Source organism: Notothenia rossii (assembly GCF_949606895.1).
Source record: "Notothenia rossii genome assembly, chromosome: 4".
Classification (NCBI taxonomy): Eukaryota; Metazoa; Chordata; class Actinopteri; order Perciformes; family Nototheniidae; genus Notothenia; species Notothenia rossii.
Genome location: NC_136902.1, coordinates 22,370,690 through 22,391,348, shown reverse-complemented (window position 1 = coordinate 22,391,348; position 20,659 = coordinate 22,370,690). Strand labels below are relative to the sequence as shown.

Genomic DNA, 20,659 nt, shown 5'->3' with positions numbered 1-20,659 from the left:
GACCAGGGACGAGTTTAAGACAACACATATCCAGTTGCCCTGTTCTGTCAAGAGATTTTTTTTATATTGTTGTTTTAAACAATTTATTTGAGAATTAAATTGACTAAATCCCCCACAATAGCATCACATTTTTGTAATGAAGAAGGCAATAACACACTTTCATGCATTCACCATTTTGTTAGCCTTTTAGCTGTGAACTACTGTATGCGAGTGAAGTTCTGTTGAATCTGCTCTGTTGGAGTATTCGACTGGACGGCAGTGGCGGAGCCAGGACATTTTCAGTGGGGTGGCCAGGATGGAACCAGTGATCATTTTGGGGTGGCATTGAAATCACTATTATATGAAAATAAAAATTAGGGCTGTCAAGTTAACGCGTTAATAACGAGTTAACGCACATTTCTTTTAACGCTACTAATTATTTTGACGTGTGATTAACGCATGTGTATTTGTCCTCGGCCCGCCCCGTAGTTTCAGAGCCCAAAGGCTTGATGTTGTTGTTGTTGTTAGTTAGACTGGAGCAACTGTGACATATAATCCAGCTGAAACCGGCATGGACAATGACTATGTTTTAAAAATGCGCTTATCCAGAAAAGCCCGGTTTGGACACTTTACGGGCAGAAGAAACATTTCCATTCAAGAAAGAATTATACATTTCTGTCTTTTTATGCCTTTAATAGCTACTAACTTGAATTGTTATTCAAATTAATTCATCAATTATTTTTTATATTTTATTGTAATGTAGAGACAAGGCTTTTAGTGACAATCATGTATTGCTTTACAATTATATGTAAAAAAAAAAAAAAAAAAGTAAAAAGTCTAAATATGATATTTGGCCTCAAATCATCTGAGGCCTGGCGCCTCCCCTGAGATCTTTGGCGCCCCCCAGATTGGGAACGACTGCTTTAAATAACCTGTAGGCCTACAGGCTTGCATCTATCTTGTAGTCCAATACTAACTGCACAATATTTACTGACACTGAGTTGTGAAAACATAACACTGTGCAGACGTGGAACATTCTGCTGTTGTAGAATTCCCTATTTGATATAAGACTAAAATTCCGGACAATAAATCTCAATAGTCATCTTTTATGGTGTAAATGCATTTTTTTAAATAACATTTCTGAATGGAACATTCTCAACATGAATGCATAAATCCAAATAAATATAACTTAAATATGTAGAAAAATACTTTTTTAAATGTACAATTGAAATTAGATGTTAGCTTTTTGTTTTGATATATATATATTTTATATTCCAGTCTCCCTTCAGATATGTTACACTAAGTGGCATTTAACACAATGCTGCTCACCTCCTTCAGTTGGGAGAAAAGCTGGTTCAGGTTCAGCATTATGGGGGGACAGGGCTGCTGAGCCTAGAGATGGATCTTTTGGTCCTGGCACCAGGGGGAGGGACAACTGATTTAGTATGAATAGCTGCAAAAAATGTACCTGCATTTATTAAGTGTCAGCTAAAAGAGCAGTGAAGTTAAAAACGTCTGCATTTCCTGTATAGATATTAACAGTACTAATGTCAGCAAAAACAAATAACAATTATTATTTACAATGGACTACGATTAGCTAACAGACACATTTCCACCACTCATGGTCATGGACCACACCCACCTTTTCTTTTGAAAAACTGGGTGACATACTGTCGCCCTTTAGTCCCTCTCTCTTGTCTTTCTCTCCTTTCTTTTCGTTTTGAAAGCCTGACTTTGTGAGTCGTTGAGACATGGTACACACGTAAGTACTAGCATCCCTGCTCCTCACATGCACTCACTCTCTGCAAGAAAGTGCCGTGCTGCGTTTGGAGGCAGGACCAAACCATTACATGTAAATAGAAGGGGGTATACAGAGGCTTTGGATAATTAACTTTTGGAAGAAAATAAGTTGAATTAATTCTAAGTTTAGCGAGTACATTATCAATATAACGTTCTATTAATGTTAATTCTTGATGAATGATGAAAGGTTACTTAAACATTTTTTTCATTTTTTTTCTTAATGTTCTAAAATAGTTTGGGCCCCCGTGGTGTTTGGGGTGGCCAATAGGGTGGCCAGGATTCAGCCACCCCCCAGCTCCACCACTGCTGGACGGTGCAGGGCGGCGGGATAGTTGGTGTCTACAATGGTCAGGCTTTTGAGATGTTTGGCCTCCAATACAGAAGGAGAGGAACTAGAGAGCAATGCTAAGCTAAACCCGGCTACAGGACAGAGCGATGCACTCCGCTGAGACGAGGCAGCTGTGAGTTTACATCAAAGATGCTTGGTGCTCAAAGGCCAAAGTTCATGGACCATGTTTTACCCATGTTTTCATTTTAAATATTTAGAGATATTATTCGCACAGATAATATCTACGATTGTTTTGTTTGTTTATTATCCTCCTGTTGCACAACAAAAAAACTGCATTTTCAGGAATTTCATTTTTTCTGTTCTGTCATGTGTTTCATATGCAACATAATGAACTAAGCTACAACTGCATTTCATTGTGGAACCATGTGCTGCACTTTGACAATGAATAATCCTTGAATATATCATCAGTAACTAAACAAAAAATTCCATATTGACCTTAGTGATAAAAGTAGGTCATATTATACCCCCTTTGAAAAAAAAAACAGGGAAATCAAGATCTCCCTTTACAAATTGATTTGCAGTGATGTGTACAAAAATATTGTTCAATACAATGTTGTCAAGTTAAAAATGATTAACTATTAACTATGTAGACAGCCGTGTTGCTACTTTGTTCATTACACTCTTGCTAACTAATCCCAGACCCAAAAGGTTACGAACAAAACGCTTCTCAATGCATAATTTAACGCATTCACACATCTGAAAATTAAAATATACTATATGCAAATATTCAATAAAAGTAATGTAATACAGAATTAAGCTTTGCAACAGAAAAAAAGTGAACCGAATGTACATCAGCTGTGAAACCGTGAAATGGATCTGATAAACAGGCAGTCTGTTTTGGTCCATGTACATATAGACAAACTATAAATGCGTCAGAGACATCAGAGGAGCTTTACCTGTCAGCCCCAGACTGATGCAAAGGTCTTGTATATGACAGGACTTCACAAATCTCACAGCGATCATTTCACAAGCCTCCACCACTTTCACTTCCTCCCAGTGCGCTCTGCATCATAACATCTATTGAGTAATGGTGGTATCAAGTCCCCAAATTGCAGAATTTAGGTCCTGAATGCAGCGTGGCACCATCTTAGTCCTTACTTTCTAATTCTCCTTCTGCAGACAAGACATACCAGCCCAGAAGTCCCAATTCTGCTCCTGACACCTGCAAGGAAAAGGAAAAAAGAATAAAAATATGGCCATATGAAATAAAAAATGAATATAAATACAATGCTTCAGAACATGTCATTTACAATTTCATGCATAAGCTGCTCTATTTTTTTTATTACAAGGCAGCTTTGGTTCTTAACCAACCATTACAAAAAAAAAATGGTTTGTTGAAAAACTCATACACAGATTATCATATTTTCATATATTCTACCTGTTCAAAGCTTATTATAATCCTTTTTTTTTTTTAAATAACTTTTAAAACAATGTTACTCAGTTAGTGATGGTGTTGTACTGGAGTGTTTCTTATATCGTTTTGATAAGGAGATCTAGCTTTAATGATACATGGTGGAGTGCTAAATCTTAAAATATCCCAAAAGGCAGTCCTGTTAAAAACCACTTTCAAACTATAACAGATTAAACAAAAAGTTAAGTAAATGACTACACCTCTTAGAAAGTAAGTCATCATCGTTGCGAAGGTAAAATGTATGTCTGAGAGCTGTTGTATTTGATACAGGTGTGCGTGCGTGTGCCTAATAAACGCGTGAATGAGTGAAATACTTACTCCTCAAACGTGAAAATATTTGTATCATTCTGAGCTGTAATTTTAACTTCAAACTTAAATCCACAGTTCGCATGGTAACATATGCTAATGTCTTGACGGTAACACTTAGCATGCCAGGTATTTAAAATGTAGCTTGTTAGCATAACGTTAAGTATGTTAGCATTTTCCATCACTGTTCTTTTTCTCTATTTCCTTTTGTAAAACGAGTTAGCTGAATTTAGTAATGGGGAGCAAAGACTCCTAACTTCTGTGCATTTTGTTTCTTTACATTACCATTAGGCCTACTGCTTTCTACTGGGGCCATCTTCACACTGATAAACATACAAAATGTAGCTGCTGATGGGTGATACCAAGCGCCATCATAACACAGGGGTGTGTGGAAGGGAACACTTGTTTTTTTAGCGATTAAAAAGTTCAGAGAGTAGATATATTGTTCTGTATTTCTCATAATTCAGATAAGTGTAGAAATCTATATTGTTGTTTTTGTGGATTTGTGAATATTTTAATTATCAAGCAGTCTATAATCCTATCACAGGGTCCATGCTATTTCCAGATCATTGAACAATATCACACAGCCTTCATCAGTGGATGGAGTTGATTATTTGATTTGATGGTTTTTTGTTTGATCCATAGGTGTTTCCACAGTTTGTTCAGTTCAAATTAATTATACAGGTTTTGGGTAAATTGAACAATCTTTTTTGTATGTATCCTAACATAAAATGTACACATTTTAGCGACATTCTATAAAAACTCAGGTGAACAAAGCAACAAGATTATAGGATTATATTGGCTAATTTGAATTGTATTCATCTAATTGTCATGAAGATATTTAAATCTCTGGACCCGACACATGAGTGAAATCACAGAAACTGTCTTTGCAGTGATGCAATAACCTAACATGGTAAACTGTTACTGAACTGCAGCGCCTGAAGCTTTAGTAAAGCCCGATCTCCCTCAGGTTGATCTTGATGATGACGTCGGTGATGGCGTCAAACACAAACTGAACATTCTTGGTGTCTGTGGCACAGGTGAAGTGAGTGTAGATCTCCTTGGTGCCCTTTCGTTTGTTAAGGTCTTCAAACTGGGCCTGGATATAACATGAAGTCTCATCGTACGAATTCCCAGCTGCAGTAAAAAAAAAAAGAAGGTAATTCATAAAAAAAACATTATAATTAACATTTAAAAAATCCTGTCAGCCCTTTTTCTTTTTTGCAATGTAGGTTAAACACATGGCATTAATCTATGACCAGTTGAAGCTGTCATTTAGTGCCAATGTTCTAACTAACATTTGTAATTTTCTTTTGAGGCAGGTTTTTGTACATTTGTTTTATGGATGATCTTTCAAGGTCATTTTATTCTGCTAGCGGCTGTTCAATTATGTATGTGACTGCTGTGCAGAAACACCTTTAGGAATGCTCAGTATGAAGAAGTAAAAAATTATGAACCATGACACCAAATTATGTGTTGCAGATCTATAAATAGATTTAACTGTCCAATTCAATTATGGACATCAGTATGACTGTGGTTAATAAACCTGGAAAGCAGAATGAGCTGCAGTAAATTATTCAGTTAAACTAAAAAAGCTTGTGGCTGATGACGTTCACATGTGTCACTTGTTCGAGCATTTACATAATAAAGAGATGTTGTTTATTCAAAGCCTATTCAACAAAAAGATTCTCTTGCTGCAACAGCTAAATCATATAGTATCATTTCAAGATATGAGATCCAACTATTCTCTTATCTTAGCATGGTAATTGCCAGGAAGTAAATGCTCAAATGCACAAGAGTAGGGCTGTGAATGATGACAATATATATCATCAAATCCCTTTTAGGCTAGGTCACCTAAAACTGTTTATTTTGCACTAAAGTTCCTGAAATAGACTATTTATTTCTTAAACTACAACAAAACTTGCTATGTCAATATATATTATATTCGAGATATGAAAGGATAATTTCATAGAAGATGTTGGCTATATCACCCAGCTGTTCAACAGATAGATACATACATATTCGCTCTGATCAAAACATTCAAATAACTAATACACACCAGCGGATAATATCACGTCACACTTCAAGAAAAGGTTTGTATCGCTTCGTCTCACCAGAGTATTCGGGCCAGCAAATAGTGAGCGGACTCCGGGTGATCTTCTCTTCAAACAAGTCCTTCTTGTTGAGGAAGAGGATGATGGAGGTGAGTGTGAACCACTTGTTGTTGCAGATGGAGTCAAAAAGCTTCATGCTCTCATGCATCCGGTTCTGAGGATAGAGCAAATTATGATTTTTTTTCACAGAACACACAACTGTTGATTATAAAATAATAAGGGTTGTATCATTGTCTGATTTTTTTCAACATGATTATCACCCAAATATTTTTTAATAAGTGTATTGTGGTGATATATATAGCAAAAATGACAAATAGTGTCTGTAACCATGACCACAGAAAGGCATACGAATTGTGATTTGATGATAATTATTTAAACAATGGTATCCATTTTTTGTAAACATTATTTTTGAGTTTTTTGCCTTTATGCAGTTCAGCTGAAGATAATCATAAAGGGCCAGAGAGGGAATGACATGCCTGGGCCTGGGCCTGAATTCCAACATGCTCCGTTGCAGTAAGGACTCACCTTAGAACAGTTGATGTGTACCAATCATGTGATTTTAAATGTAAAAGTTATTGTCAACACCGAGATATCGTCATAATAACCCTAAAATGAATGATGATTGATTTTGATTGAACTGCTTTAGTTTCAGGGTGATGGGGGGCTTAACAGTGCCAGTCAGAGCCTGTTTGGCATGATGTCTACTCAACCTGAACCAAGGGCTCTGTGTGGCACATAAAATACAATTCCACATATACCAGAGCCTCTTTATAAAAACATATTTTACATGGCTTTTAGTGGCTGAGACCAAATGAAAAGGGTACTAATGTGTCTTTGCCAGCACTTACAAGCTATAAAAGCTGATTCACTGTCACACTGTCATTACTTTATAGCACATTTTTAAAAGAGCAGAGCCATCATTAATGCTTTTATTAGTAACACCTCTTGTGATGTTATGTCCTTTCATAGACCTGTGGGCATGCAGCACAAAGGATTATGCAAAAGAATATCTCTTATTTCTTAGATCATGATTATGGACTTGTCTCAGATGTTTTCAGTTTAAATGATGTCTCCAATGAGTTTAATGTTTACTGTGCTGTATCACAAATTGCCTGCAGGGACATTGACGTTTTCTACATCTTTTTTCTAGTATATGTGTTAAGATGCAAACAGTGTATCCTTTACTAACCATCTCCTCATCCTCAGCCAAGACAAGGTCGTAGTCACTGAGTGCTACGCAGAAAATGATAGATGTGACACCCTCAAAACAATGGATCCACTTCTTCCTCTCTGAGCGCTGACCACCGACATCAAACATCCTGCAGACAAAGACACAGAGACTGCATGAATACATGTACACTGAATGCATGCTCATTTTGCTTCTAATGTCATTTCCCCGCAGTGTTTCATGAAGATGAGTGTCCTCGTAAATCCAGGGCAAGAGCACAAACACACATAATCACACACACATGCACACACACATGCCTTTGTCTCCACCTGAGGCCCTGAGAGATACACTGAATCAGTACTGAGCTAACTGATGCAGAATTGTATGCTTCCACATCAATTCAGGGATTACATATTTCCAGATCCTGCAATGTTTTTTTATGAGGTTACAGAGGCAGGCCAGGGAGGCTATTACGGTTAATGTTACACCAATATTTGTAAGTACAGGAGCTGGATAATAACATAATGTAAAAGGACTGGAGAGATGTAATCACATTTACAGCTTCATAGGTGGGTCGTATTAGGCTGAATACCAGTCAGCAACTAATGGATGTTATAAAAGACAGTTATAAAATCAGCACCTAAATATGTAACGTCCCAAAAAAACAAGCCAAATAATCTGCGATCAGGTTAATGTAAAATATGATTTATACTATGAGGGAACACAGACAGCTGGATGGACATGAACACAGTACAGTATAAAAGGTGAGATATTGCATTAAACTTAAAGCATGTGAAACCAAGATGTTGTTACTCAAACCAACTTTGTATGTGAGTGTGATGATAAAACTGTCAAACTGTCAGTGAACTCTTTAAAGAAAACTGGGTTTTTCTTATTATTAATCTCAAAGTTATTTTAAATGTTTCTCTATTTTCTCTGTATTTATCTATTTTTCTCTATCTGTACCATTATGTTGAGTATGTTTCTGCAATTTGTATACATTTGAATAATTTCTTTTTTAAAAAGTGTGTTATGTCACTGACTCGAAGATTATTTTTTTGCCTTTATTTTTTTAAAGCCTCATCCTAACTTGCAATTAAAGAGGTAAAACTATATACAAAAAAATACCTCAAGATTCTAACTGAATTTAGTTATTAAATAATTTCTGACCAAATGATAATCTCTCAGCGCCCTGGGTTGGTGATCACTGCATTAAGATATTAAAGGACATTTAAATGCAGACGGCTACAGAAAACCAGCTCCGACTCTGACTGCTTGTACGTAAAGCCTAATGAGTTGTGTAAATGGTACAAGCAGTCCATCATGAGTTAAAGGTATACTTACTTGAAGTAGAGATCTTTGAAGGTGAAGTGAGTTTCCACGATGCCAGTGGTCTTCACACGTGTACGCAGCACATCCTGCTGAGTCGGGACGTAGTTGGGCTGACAGATCCTGTCCAGGTCATTCAGGTAGCTGGGAGACAGAAAACATGTGAGCAAATACACATACTGTATCACCGGAAACTTTTTACTTTAGTAGTGTCTGCAGTACAGGCAGCTCACAAATTATGTGCTTTATAAAAACAGTTTTTAATTTATTTTAACCCAACATGCCAGACAAAGTATACTTCTTACATGTACAGTAAATGCAAGAGAACGCTTTTTTCCAACCTAGAGTGAATATCTTATACATCATTTTACACTGCATTTCACAAGAGACTGTGCTCAGACATGTTGTGCTATTTGGCAGCCATGTTTTAATGGAAAATTGCAGTTTCCTGTAGAGAGAAAATGAACACAATTATGTTTTTCATTTATTATTTATTTTCCTTTTATCCTTTATTCTATTTTTCAATGTTATTATTAGATTTGTTTTATGTGCAACCAAGAGTTTTTATATTGATTCAGTTGTTTTTTTCCTGAACAGTGCAGTCATACTATAATAGAGATGGGGATGTATTTGAGAAGACCTTAAGCAAAGAAGAAAAGGACAATGTATTGCAAAGCGCACACTTGTGCCTGGTGAAGTGGAGGATTTGCTGTGCAGACAGACTCCACAGAATGATACTAAATATGGGCTCATATTTTGCTGCGTGATAAACACTGGCTCCTTGTGGGTTGAGTTAAAACAGACTAACTGCTCTGGTTCCTCTTGTCTCGCAGTGTGGACAATGTGCAACAAGCTCGGCTGTTTTCAAAACATAGTGAGTGTCCTTGAGTTTCTTTTTCTTTCAGGGAGATAAACCTTACGGTAGCAGACAAACCCAAGGTTTACTGGACTATATTTAGCTCAAACTACTTTGTTTACATTGTTCCTAAACTTCATCAGACGGTTGTATCTAGTAGTTGGCTATCATAATAATCTGAAACAGTTTTCCCGTAGTCAGTTTCCCCTCCATGTTTCTCCTTTTTCAGGAATGCAATCAGAAGTACAACAAGCTGACACAAGAGTGTGAAGAACAAGACACATCTTGCCTCCCGTTTTGTTCCAGTGGTAATGTAACAGATATAAAGGAAAAAAACAACTCTGAGTCAAACTACACTAGTGAGAGGGGATCAACATAACAAGAAATGTCAGTTTCTTTGGTAAGAAGATGAATGACGCAATTTCAAACTTCCCTATTAGTCCTCACCTCAGAAAAGGAACAGAAAGGGTGTTGATTATTTTCCCGTGGATTGACAGAATGATTCATTGACTACCTTTCTGCTGTATGAAAAAGAAAATAAACTCATGATGGGTTGTTTAACTTTGACAAAAAAATAAAATATGGGCTCAATTAGTAGAGCCTTGTACTGGGGCGAGGTCTCCAAGCGGAGGACCTGTGTTTCAATCCAGGCAGGAACCATTTGCCGTGTGTCATCCCCCTCCTTTAAAATGTCTCTACAATAAAAGCACTGGTTGCTCAAAAGAATCTTTAAAATAAATTAAAGAATGAAAGCCAAATCTAAATAATATTTCTACAGACTTCTTCCCTTGAATGGCAGTGCAGTCTTTTCTAATTTAAATCATTTAACAAGGTTGTTAGTAAGTAGTGAGAGTCCTCACTATGCAGCAGAGTCGTTGAGCTGATACTCTCGTGATCGATCGAAGCACGTCTGAACTCCCACGTCGCCCCAGAGCCTCTGTATCACAGTGGTCAACTCGGACGGCAACACGCCTTCTTCCGCAGAGCTCGCCAGGACAAACAGCTGGCGGGCATCGTCCTGGCAAAAAATGACAATGTAATTTTGTCCATGTGGTAATTCAAATCATAAATGAGGAGGTGGCTCTTTAAAAGTCTTGTTTAAACGTACCGCTCGTGCAGCATCTCCGAACTCTATCTTTAAGCGACCCATGGCGCGGATGATGGCCATGATGGACTGGATGGTGTTGCTGTACACGACCACTTTGTACTGCTTGCACTCCTCTTCTGAGTAGCCATCTTCGTGAATGATTCTGAAACAGAGACAAAATTAAAGTGTGTTTTTAGAGTCCAGATAAATATTGCTCAGTGTGAACAATGGATTTAACAAATGTGGGACGATTACAGTATTGAAACATTTCGTGCCACACTGTCATTAGTGCTGGAATTTGAGCTTCTGTGAGCATGCAGCATGGCTAATGTGGGAACTGGGGTATTCTATTCACGTCCTGCCAGGGTACGGCTGGCCTCTGTGGCCATTGTTTAACATGTTATGCAAAAGGGGGCTTCCTACAATGCCTAAGCAGAATGAAATGAGGGTCCCCATTAAGTTAGACAGTGTTTTTTTTTAACAAAGATGAACCCTGTTTGTGAACAATACTCTCCCAAACATTACTAACCTCTGACAACAAGGCTGCAGCTAAAAGTGGGAGTGAGGGTCTGTCTTTCGTCAACGCAATACAAGAATAGCGTCAGAGTTTTTTAGCAGTATGTTGGTGTTTGATGTAAGCTTTCTAAAAAGGTTCAACTAGTTACATTTAAGTCCTTTTAAAGGTCCCATGTCATGGCCATTTCTACTGATCATAATTCCATTGTTGAGGTCTACTAGAATAGATTTATATTGTGCAATTTTCCAAACTCACATTGGTATCTCATACAGCATCTCTGTATAGTATGTGTGTTCACTCTCTTAATTAAAAATATGTTTGATTAAAAATGTGTTGAAATGTTTTATTTATTATTTATTATTATAGTTAATTACAGCAAACTTAAGAAGCCTTAGGAAAACATTGATTCCCATTATGGTTCTGTTCTCCCGCAAAACAACAAGAAGTTTGACATCCTCAGGGTTATTCGAATGCAAGACTTGTTGATACTTTAACCTGAATCTTTAACTTACTTCATCTGCTTGACTAGTGTGCTTTTTCCAGATTCCCCAGCACCTGAAAGAGAGGGACAGTAATTAGAGCAGCCAAATTAATATCTGACAGATTACATTAATTTAATCATTTAATGATGCATCATCATGGTGTGCAGTACGGTATATTTGCGTAAAAAGAAAAAGGCAGCCTTGTGATTCATTTGAAATGAAGACACTTAAGGGGGGCCTGAGGGAACGTACAGTTGCAAGAAAAAGTATGTGAACCCTTTGGAACTACCTGGATTTCTGCATAAATTGGTCATAAACTGTGTTCTGATCTTCATCTAAGTCACAACAATAGACAAACACAGTCTGCTTAAGCAAAAACCACACAAACAATAATATGTTTTTATGTTTTTATTGAACACACCATGTAAACATTCAGAGTGCAGGGTGGAAAAAGTATGTGAACCCTTGGATTTAATAACTGGTTGACCCTCCTTTGGCAGCAATAACCTCAACCAAACGTTTCCTATAGTTGCATATCAGACCTGCACAACGGTCAGGAGGAATTTTGGACCATTCCTCTTTACAAAACTGTTTCAGTTCAGCAATATTCTTGGGGTGTCTGGTGTGAATCGCTCTCTTGAGGTCCTGCCAAAGCATCTCAATTGGGTTGAGGTCAGGACTCTGACTGGGCCACTCCAGAAGGCGTATTTTCTTCTGTTGAAGCCATTCTGTTGATTTACTTCTGTGCTTTGGGTCGTTTTCCTGTTGCATCACCCATCTTCTGTTGAGCTTCAATTGGTGGACAGATGGCCTTAAGTTCTCCAGCAAAATGTCTTGATAAACTTGAGAATTCATTTTTCCGTCGATGATGGCAATCTGTCCAGGCCCTGAGGCAGCAAAGCAGCCCCAAACCATGATGTTCCCTCCACCATACTTCACAGTTGGGATGAGGTTTTGATGTTGGTGTGCTGTGCCTTTTTTTCTCCACACATAGCGTTGTGTGTTCCTTCCAAACAACTCAACTTTGGTTTCATCTGTCCACAGAATATTTTGCCAGTAGTGCTGTGGAACATCCAGGTGCTCTTTTGCAAACTTCAAACGTGCAGCAATGTTTTTTCTGGACAGCTGTGGCTTCCTCCATTTTATGACCAACTTATGCAGAAATCCAGGTAATTCCAAAGGGTTCACATACTTTTTCTTGCAACTGTATATAGTCACATGGAGGTATCATATGCTGACTGCTTACCATAAAATCTGTATATGACAGCCTTAAGCTTGAACACACTGAGCATCATAGGAAATAGAGAGGTCTTTTTAGGAGCTGAGAGATTTCACAACATTGTCCATCTGTTACAAGTAGCCCAGATGATATCAAAACCTCACAAAGCATGCGTTACAATGAAGTTCATTGTAATAATGGTGAGAGGGAAAATTATTTCTCATTTACAGTATTTCAAAAACAATCAGTCAACAGGAAACAGTTGTCTCGCTCCTGGCTCGGACAGTGTTTTTCCACTGGAGAGACAATCCTAAATATCATGCTGCTGTGGGCGTTAGAGAGCAGAGCGGTCATAAAAGCGTCACATGTGATTAAAGACTCCATATGCAATCTAAAAACAAAAAACGCCAACTCCTCCCTTTCCCATCTGTAGGGTTTATCTTAATGTTGTACTCCCCAAAATCAGCATCATCCCCCATCAACCAGCAAAGAATGACTGCATTGACATTTTATACAACAAAATATGAACACAGACATTTAAGGATTCAATTGGAATTGTTGTAATCATTTTAGAGACATTCTTCTTTTTATGACCTTCCCCTTTAAAGGAAGCAAAGATATTGAAATGTCTTTAAAGGCCCTGGTTGTGATGTGGGCACCAGCTTCACACCATCTTAGCCCTTCTGAGAAGACAACCTTCAGGACTCACTAAAGCAGTGAGAAAAGATATTTGTTAAATGGAATAACGCAGTATATATAGGGCAGCAACTTATAACTATTTTCGATATGAGTACCAACTGAATACTGTTTTTCTCTATTACTACTGGTACATGAAATGTTAAAAATGCCTGGACATTTTCCAAAGATCTAGGGAATACTTTCAAATTGTTTGTGTTGTCCAGAACCCTAAAAAAAAAAAAAGAAGCCGTCTGTCAAATAATCCGATGTGGTGTTTTTACCTTTCCGTGTGTTCATTATTGAGCTTTAGAGGTGCTGGTGGGCAGATTTAGTTTATATTACATTAGTTTATATTACATTTGTTTATATTACATTTGGACAGACAAGCCAATAGCTATTTCACCGCTTCCAGGCTTTATGCTATGCTAAACATAACAAGTCTACTGACCTCTATGGAAAACATTTGATCCATTGTTGATTGGCCAAATATAGTAGATTAGAAAATAAGTTTATATTATGTAACGTGTGCACAGCATGACACATACAGTGACATTTATATTCTGCATTTCACAACACTAAATAACTGCTCCACACTTGTCTTTCTCAGGGTATGCCTGAACCCAGGAACCCTAACCAACAAAGATGAGATTCGGACAGCGCATACCTGTTTCAATACTTTTTCAATATGTTATTTAGAAAGTCACAGCTAAGATTTTAACTTTTGTGTCAGTGGAAGCTGCAATCTGTGCCTCAGGTTGACTCACTCTAAAATCAGCCAGAGCTGGAGTTTGATTAAAGAGGCATTAAAACATGTGTGCACATGAAAGATTAGATGTCAAGCTTGCACAACCAGTGAGAAATGATTTGCATAAACATCTGGGGGGAGTTTACACTGGAAGTAGAGCCTTCTTATGTTTACTATAACCGCAGTTATTATCAGACATTTCCAGGGATAGCAATTGAAATTATGAATACCTGCTTCTTCTTCTTTTTTTAAATCAGCAAATTAGTCAGAATGAGATTTTTTTTTAAATAAGTAGATGCATTGTCATTATTATATTTTCTGTCATTTAGGAATACTTTGCAGACGTATTTTATCAAGAAGGCCAGCAGTAGAGTGATATGTTCAGATGGCCAGTCGGCAAGAATTAAATCCACAAATTCTTTGGTTAAGCTGTCACCAGCAAAATAGATTTATGCCCGCTCACACAGCCAGGAGAGGGAGAGCAAATTGTGCTGATTCCTTTCAGTCACCAATTCTCTCATTCATGGCATTTTTTGGCTGATCGTCAACCGTGGCGTCCTGCCGGTTCCACCAACTTCACACAGAGATTCACTGAGCCGTGCAGGAGTCAGTCTCCAAACCAAGCCTCATTTAACAAGAATCTGAAATGCAGATTTTTTATGAATTACTGTTCGTGGTCAAATAGGAGACCATTTTCATTGGAGGAAGCTCTGCAGCTTTGTGGTTTGTACAAAGAGTAGCAGCAGAACTCCTCTTTTGTTTTCCCCCTATAACTCTCTTGTTCCAGCACAGACACGGGAGTGGAGGGCACTGCCTGGAAAAAATCACTAAAGCCCTCAACGCTGTGGTCAGAAAATGAGCGTGTCCATATACAATGAGACTGTATTGTACTGTTGCACCACCATACCTATCTGCCCAGTTGTTCCTCAAAGATCAGCTAGTTGCTTCATCTCAACAACCACATCTATGGGACTTTTACTTCCTCAAAAACACTCAGGTCTACCTAACACAACTTCCTCACACAACAAATCTATCTAATCTATCAAATCTATCTATCTTTCCACCATATATTCTAGATCGAGGTGTAAGAAAAATTCCTAAAAACATAAAGGGAAATAAACTGCCTTGTTCAGAGAATAATTTCACCATCAGTACTGTCATCCAGAACAAACACTATAAGGGAAACGGCAGGACATAGTTAATAATCTGATTTACAATGACACTTCATATTACAGTTTTTTCTCTAATCGAACACATTGTACAAATCTCAGATACAATCTTTAATCTCTGTAGCTAGTTGATTTGTCCCTTTGACTGATTCTTCTTAGAAAGTCTAGCTTTGGGGTAATAACCACCAACCACTGCAAGGAAAAAAGCATTTGATGAGAAGACTTTTTTTGTACAAGTAATACAATGATGCAACTCTGTGCGCATCATCTACAACATCAGCCTTCAAGAAGTCCTGCAGCATGAATAAATGTAGTGATGATTTAATTCCGTTGACTAATTTAATAGCTGCATCTAAATCAGATTCATCCATTTAATCAAATACTCAGTGCTCTCATTTATTCTGCCTACATGGGATAATGTTACGGGAAGTATAAAAAACATCTCAGTAAATTACAGAATTGCAGAACTTCCTCAATTTTTTTTTTTTTACATATATTTTACTCTTGCACAACATTTTCGGAAAAAGTTCAACCAAAAGGTTGAGGGCGTCGCATCTGTATAATCAGCTAGGAAGTGCACACTACCCTGAAGACAACACAGGGGTGATACTCAGTGGCGGTTCTAGACCAATTTGACTGGGGGGGCCACTGGGGGGCCAGTTATTTTCTGAGGGGGGCACAATAAATGCAGGACGAAAAAGAGAACTAGACAGTATGAAGTAATTGGGCATAAGAAAACAATGCAATACAGTTATTGGTATTTGTTTCAGTACACTTATTTATTTCAGATAGATCTTATAGTTATTACTGTTAGCTTCAGCTTGAGTTATAGTACCATTTTGCACTAACACCATATCATATTTATATAAAAATAAAGGCAATGAACAGTTACATCTCTACTTTACATAAGGGTGTCTGCATCCCAGGCTGTAGTTTCCTTCCCAAAATCTCACATTACAGCAACAAAATCCTGCGGTTTTTGGCAAACCGATAAACAAGTTTACGCAACAAGAGTACCAGAAAATATACATTTTTAAATCCACAGAAAAGGATTTAATGTACAAGTCTACAAATCTTAAATGTTGACTTAAATAAAATACATGAATATACGTAGATAGAAAACATAGATTTCAGATGTATTATTTCCCATAAGCACAGACACGTAGGCTATTTAACAAACATGAAGACTGAATACAGAATGCACACCTGTTCTGCACGCGCACTAATCAGTTTCGTCTATTCCGTCACATTTCTAATACACGTAAAACAGTGATATCTGGAAAACACGCAGATTTACATATAAAAATAAAGGCAATGAACATTTACATCTCTACTTTACATAAGGGTGTCTGCATCCCAGGCTGTAGTTTCCTTCCCAAAATGTCACATTACAGCAACAAAATCCTGAGGCTTTTGCGATTTTTGGCAAACCGATCAACAAATAAGTCAAGATTCAAAGCCTTTGACCTCCTTGACTCAATACTAAGCACACCCAGATTGCTCAGTCTCTCATCAGTTATGATGGATCTGAGAAAAGTTTTGACCAGCTTCAATGCTTACAGGAAGCAGAACTGACTGGGATTGCGACTGCTTTTTTGCAGAGTCTGAAGAGCTCAAAAAACACTTATTTATAAGGCTCAATGAACTGAATAAGCTCCACTGTACTATCAGGTCTCTGCATCCCAGTCTTTATTTTCCAATCTAAAATTCTGCTGAACTGATGTAGTTCATGCCCCAAGTCCTCAATATTTGCATCATACAACTGAGCAAATGAAAACAGAGTTGTCTCCTTCAGAAATGCATCACTTTTGGGGTTAAGAGCTTGGATGGTATTCATCATGTCACAGTTTGTGTTTGAAAACCGTCTATTAAGCTCATTGAGCCTCTGATCAATGACAGGGTAGAAAAAGGCTGTACGAAACCCGTGTTTATCTTGTTCTGTCTCTCTCTGTCCAACAGTAGTCAGTACGAAGCTTTCAGCAAGTTTAGAGCTCAGTCGTTTTTGTCGTTTTGCTGCTGGCTGTATTGCAGTATCACATTGCAGAAATGTTCAACACTTCATCCCACAAGTTATCAAAAAATTACTCCTGCCTGAAGTCATTCAATCTCTGAACTAAAGATCCAACTAAATCCACAGCCTTTGAAAGGTCAAGGGATGAAGACTGTAACATATCAGAGAGAAATGTTGTTTCTGCAAACACTTTACGGAGTTTTACAAGATGCACAATTAATTCTAGATCCAACTGTGCCAGCAGACCACTTGCCTCAATAGATCTCTCACCATTGCGTTCTTGGGCTATGTCTTGCAGTACTTGCTTGAGGGCCGGTAATCTATCCATAATGTTAATGTTTCTATTATGCTACAATTGGGGAGTTGTCTTTTCTCTTACTGTGCCACAGAACAACACAAACACTTGTATTTTTATTGTTATTATTTGTAAAGTAAAGTAAAGTAACTTGTTACTAGTTACTTTTATAATTCAGTAACTAATAAAGTAACTAGTTACTTTTTGAGAGCAGTAACTATAACTAGTTACTTTTTACTGATACTTTTTAAAAGTAACTTGCCCAACACTGGAAATAAATCATAATATTTTAATTTTTTTCACTTTTCATTTTTAGGGGGGCCACAGGGGGTCAGAGGTCAGTGTTAGGGGGGCACTGGTCCCCTCTGCCCCCACCCCTAGATGTTTTATTCTTTCTTACGTTTTTGTGAAATACTAGATAATTTTACTTCTCAGGGCCTCTTAGGTAATCAAATAAGACAAATCTGAGATAGGAAATCACCCGACTTAGACCATGAACCGCATGATGAGGGGTCAAGTCAGACACTGCTTCATTTTGATGAGTCTCAAACTACAACGCTTGAAGAGCAAGAAAGAAAGATGGACCTTTATTGATCTCCCAGGGGTAAATTCAATTTCAGTTCAGAAAGGATAGGATCTGTAGGATAAACAGAAACAGTATGCAGTGAGAAAGTCCCTGCTCTGGGCCACATGGCATAAAAAGGTTGCTTTACTCAGGGCATTCAACCCCTCTGGCACTTCTACAGTATGCAAAGCCACATTATCAGTATCGTCAGTATGGTAGTTAAATACAGTCAGTGGTCAGTAGAGGCATAAGGGAACGCTGAAATAGTTACCAAAAGTCACAACACTGAACCTGTTAAATATTTGAACCAATACCATGTTGTATCGTAGCGAGTCTGTCTGATATTCACTGTAACACACAATGCTTTACCTAAGTCAAAAGCAAAATGAGGATTTCATCAAAACCCCTCTCAATCATCATGTGTGCTGTCTGTATCTGAAGAGACCCTGCTGACCTGTGCGTTCTTGTCTCGCTGTGTTTTGGGATGTTTCTGCCTATTTCTCAGCCCCTCGCCCTCGGCCTCTTCTCCCCTGGGCTTTGTGCTGCCCTGAGACTGTAATCAGTGTCGTCTGAGTATAAAGCTTTGGTAGCTCTGCTAAATTCTTCTGTCTGGACACAAAAGCTATGCCCCTTAGCTAGCCAGACTGAATATGGCTGAACTTGTTAAGCCGAAGAGGAGGGGCCGACTTTCCATGTTGTGTTTACAAAAAGCAACCTACAAATCCTACTCGCACAGATTGAGGCGAGTTAAGTCATTCATAAGTCAATCAATAGAAAATGAATAGGCGACCATTTTACATTTTCCATCGTTTTATGGCAACAATGTCCAACATAACTGAATCCCGGCCTTGAAATTGTGCGGATTTTATGTTTTAATGATCTTACAGGTAATTGAATGATATGAGGACAAATGCTTTTTTTATTTCCCGACATTTGATGGACCAAATGATTAAGGCTAGTCAAGCTATTGTCAGATTAGTAGAGAATAATCAGCTGCAGCCTTACAAGTAATCTACAGGCTGTATCATGATGAGATACAGCAAGAAACAGCATGTCAAAGCATGTCGGTTGTTGGATACTCCTCACCTTGAACATGTGATCATAGGGAGGCTCAGGCTATTTCAGAAGTGGTTTATGGAAAAAGCTGAGAAATATGTGTATTATTAGTTTTAACAATTTCCAAATCAAACTATTTCAATTCAAAACAACCACATCAATTGATATTCAAACTGGCAAGTATAACACAAACACAAGCTTTTGCTCCCATTCTTTAGTGTTCAAGCTTTATCTCCAGGTCAGCATTTACCTGCAGCTGCAGTTAAAGTTTGCTTGGCCTTCAACGTGCTTTTTGACAAGTGACAACACTTGGTCAACAAATAGTGCACTCTGGGCACATTTCAACAAGTGACCAAAAACATTTCCGAGGCAGCTGAGGACGTGTAGTTTTCCTCTCCACAAACATCTGGTTTACTTCTACAAGTTCTTTCAGTGGAGGTATGATGAGACACAGCTGCATTAAACCAACAGAAGGAGGAGGAGTGTTTGCAGTCATAAACTGAATTACTGCCTTAAAAAAGGGACAATGAAAAGTTATTAAACAGATTTCATGCATTTATACAATAACAGTTCATACCGAGCAGAAGCAGCTTCACTTCTTTGGCTGACTTCTCTCTGTCGTCCCGCAGGTTTTTATCAATCATTTTACTCCTCTCCACCGCAGCTTTGTCCTCGGCGCTGATCGTGCAGCCCATGTTCACTCTCACAAAACTTCTTTAGCGTTGGATTGTGCTTTAGCCGCTCATGAGTTGAAGGGAGACGCCTTGAAACGAGCCCTCTGGTCGGTGCGAGCTGAAGTTTCCCAGCCGGGCAGCAGAAGTGCAAAGGGGGAAAAGAGGCGTTGGCACCGGAGGCTCTTCAGTGAAACTAACCGTCTGATGCTGCTGAGCTCACACTGCCACACACACTCTGGACAGGGAGCAAATACCCGGGTTTAGGCGTAAAAACTCACCAAATAGATGTTTTAAAATATTTGTATCCAAAGTTAGAACTCATAGAAGAAAATAGAAGATAGATCATAAGAAAGCAAAAACACTTAAAAAATGAATGTGTAGGAAAAACGACACATATAATCCACCGACTTTCAACTAAAAATCTCTACTGTTCCCCTCAAAATCTGGTGCTGTTGCGCAGTCGCGCGTTGATCCAGCTGTTCCAGCTGCTGACAAAAAGAAACAGTACTGAAAAAGGAACATTGATGCGCCCCAAGTGGCTGATGGGAAATGTAGTCGCTTCTCAACTGCCAGTATGTGAATTCACCCTGTGTAGCTTAAATATTGATCAAACCTCGAAACAAATCGAAACATTTCTAACATGCCTCCGTGAAGGAGGTATTGTGTTATTTAAAACAAGCTGATGACACACCTGCAGTTTTTTCATGACAGTTGTTTACACTCATTTACAGCCAGAGGAGTGGAGCAGAAGTTTTGTGTGGTGTGAGAGAGCCCCCAGTGGATGCACAGTGGATTACAGGTGTGGATGCAGTGTTAAACCACAACAGACACCATCGACAGACTTCTCCG

General features: G+C 38.2%; 1 protein-coding gene across 1 annotated transcript; it reads right to left on the bottom strand.

Moving 5' to 3' along the window:
* Positions 1-2,350: 2,350 nt before the first annotated feature.
* Positions 2,351-20,279, bottom strand: gnai3 (guanine nucleotide binding protein (G protein), alpha inhibiting activity polypeptide 3). Its single transcript, XM_079676946.1, has 9 exons — positions 19,714-20,279; positions 11,429-11,471; positions 10,421-10,562; positions 10,173-10,330; positions 8,472-8,600; positions 7,149-7,278; positions 5,960-6,113; positions 4,776-4,982; positions 2,351-3,290 (listed from the first exon to the last, which is right to left on the bottom strand). The coding sequence occupies exons 1-8, from the start codon at positions 19,829-19,831 to the stop codon at positions 4,792-4,794; spliced, it is 1,065 nt and encodes a 354-aa protein (XP_079533072.1). The 5' UTR covers positions 19,832-20,279; the 3' UTR covers positions 2,351-3,290; positions 4,776-4,791.
* Between the last annotated feature and the right edge of the window lie 380 nt (positions 20,280-20,659).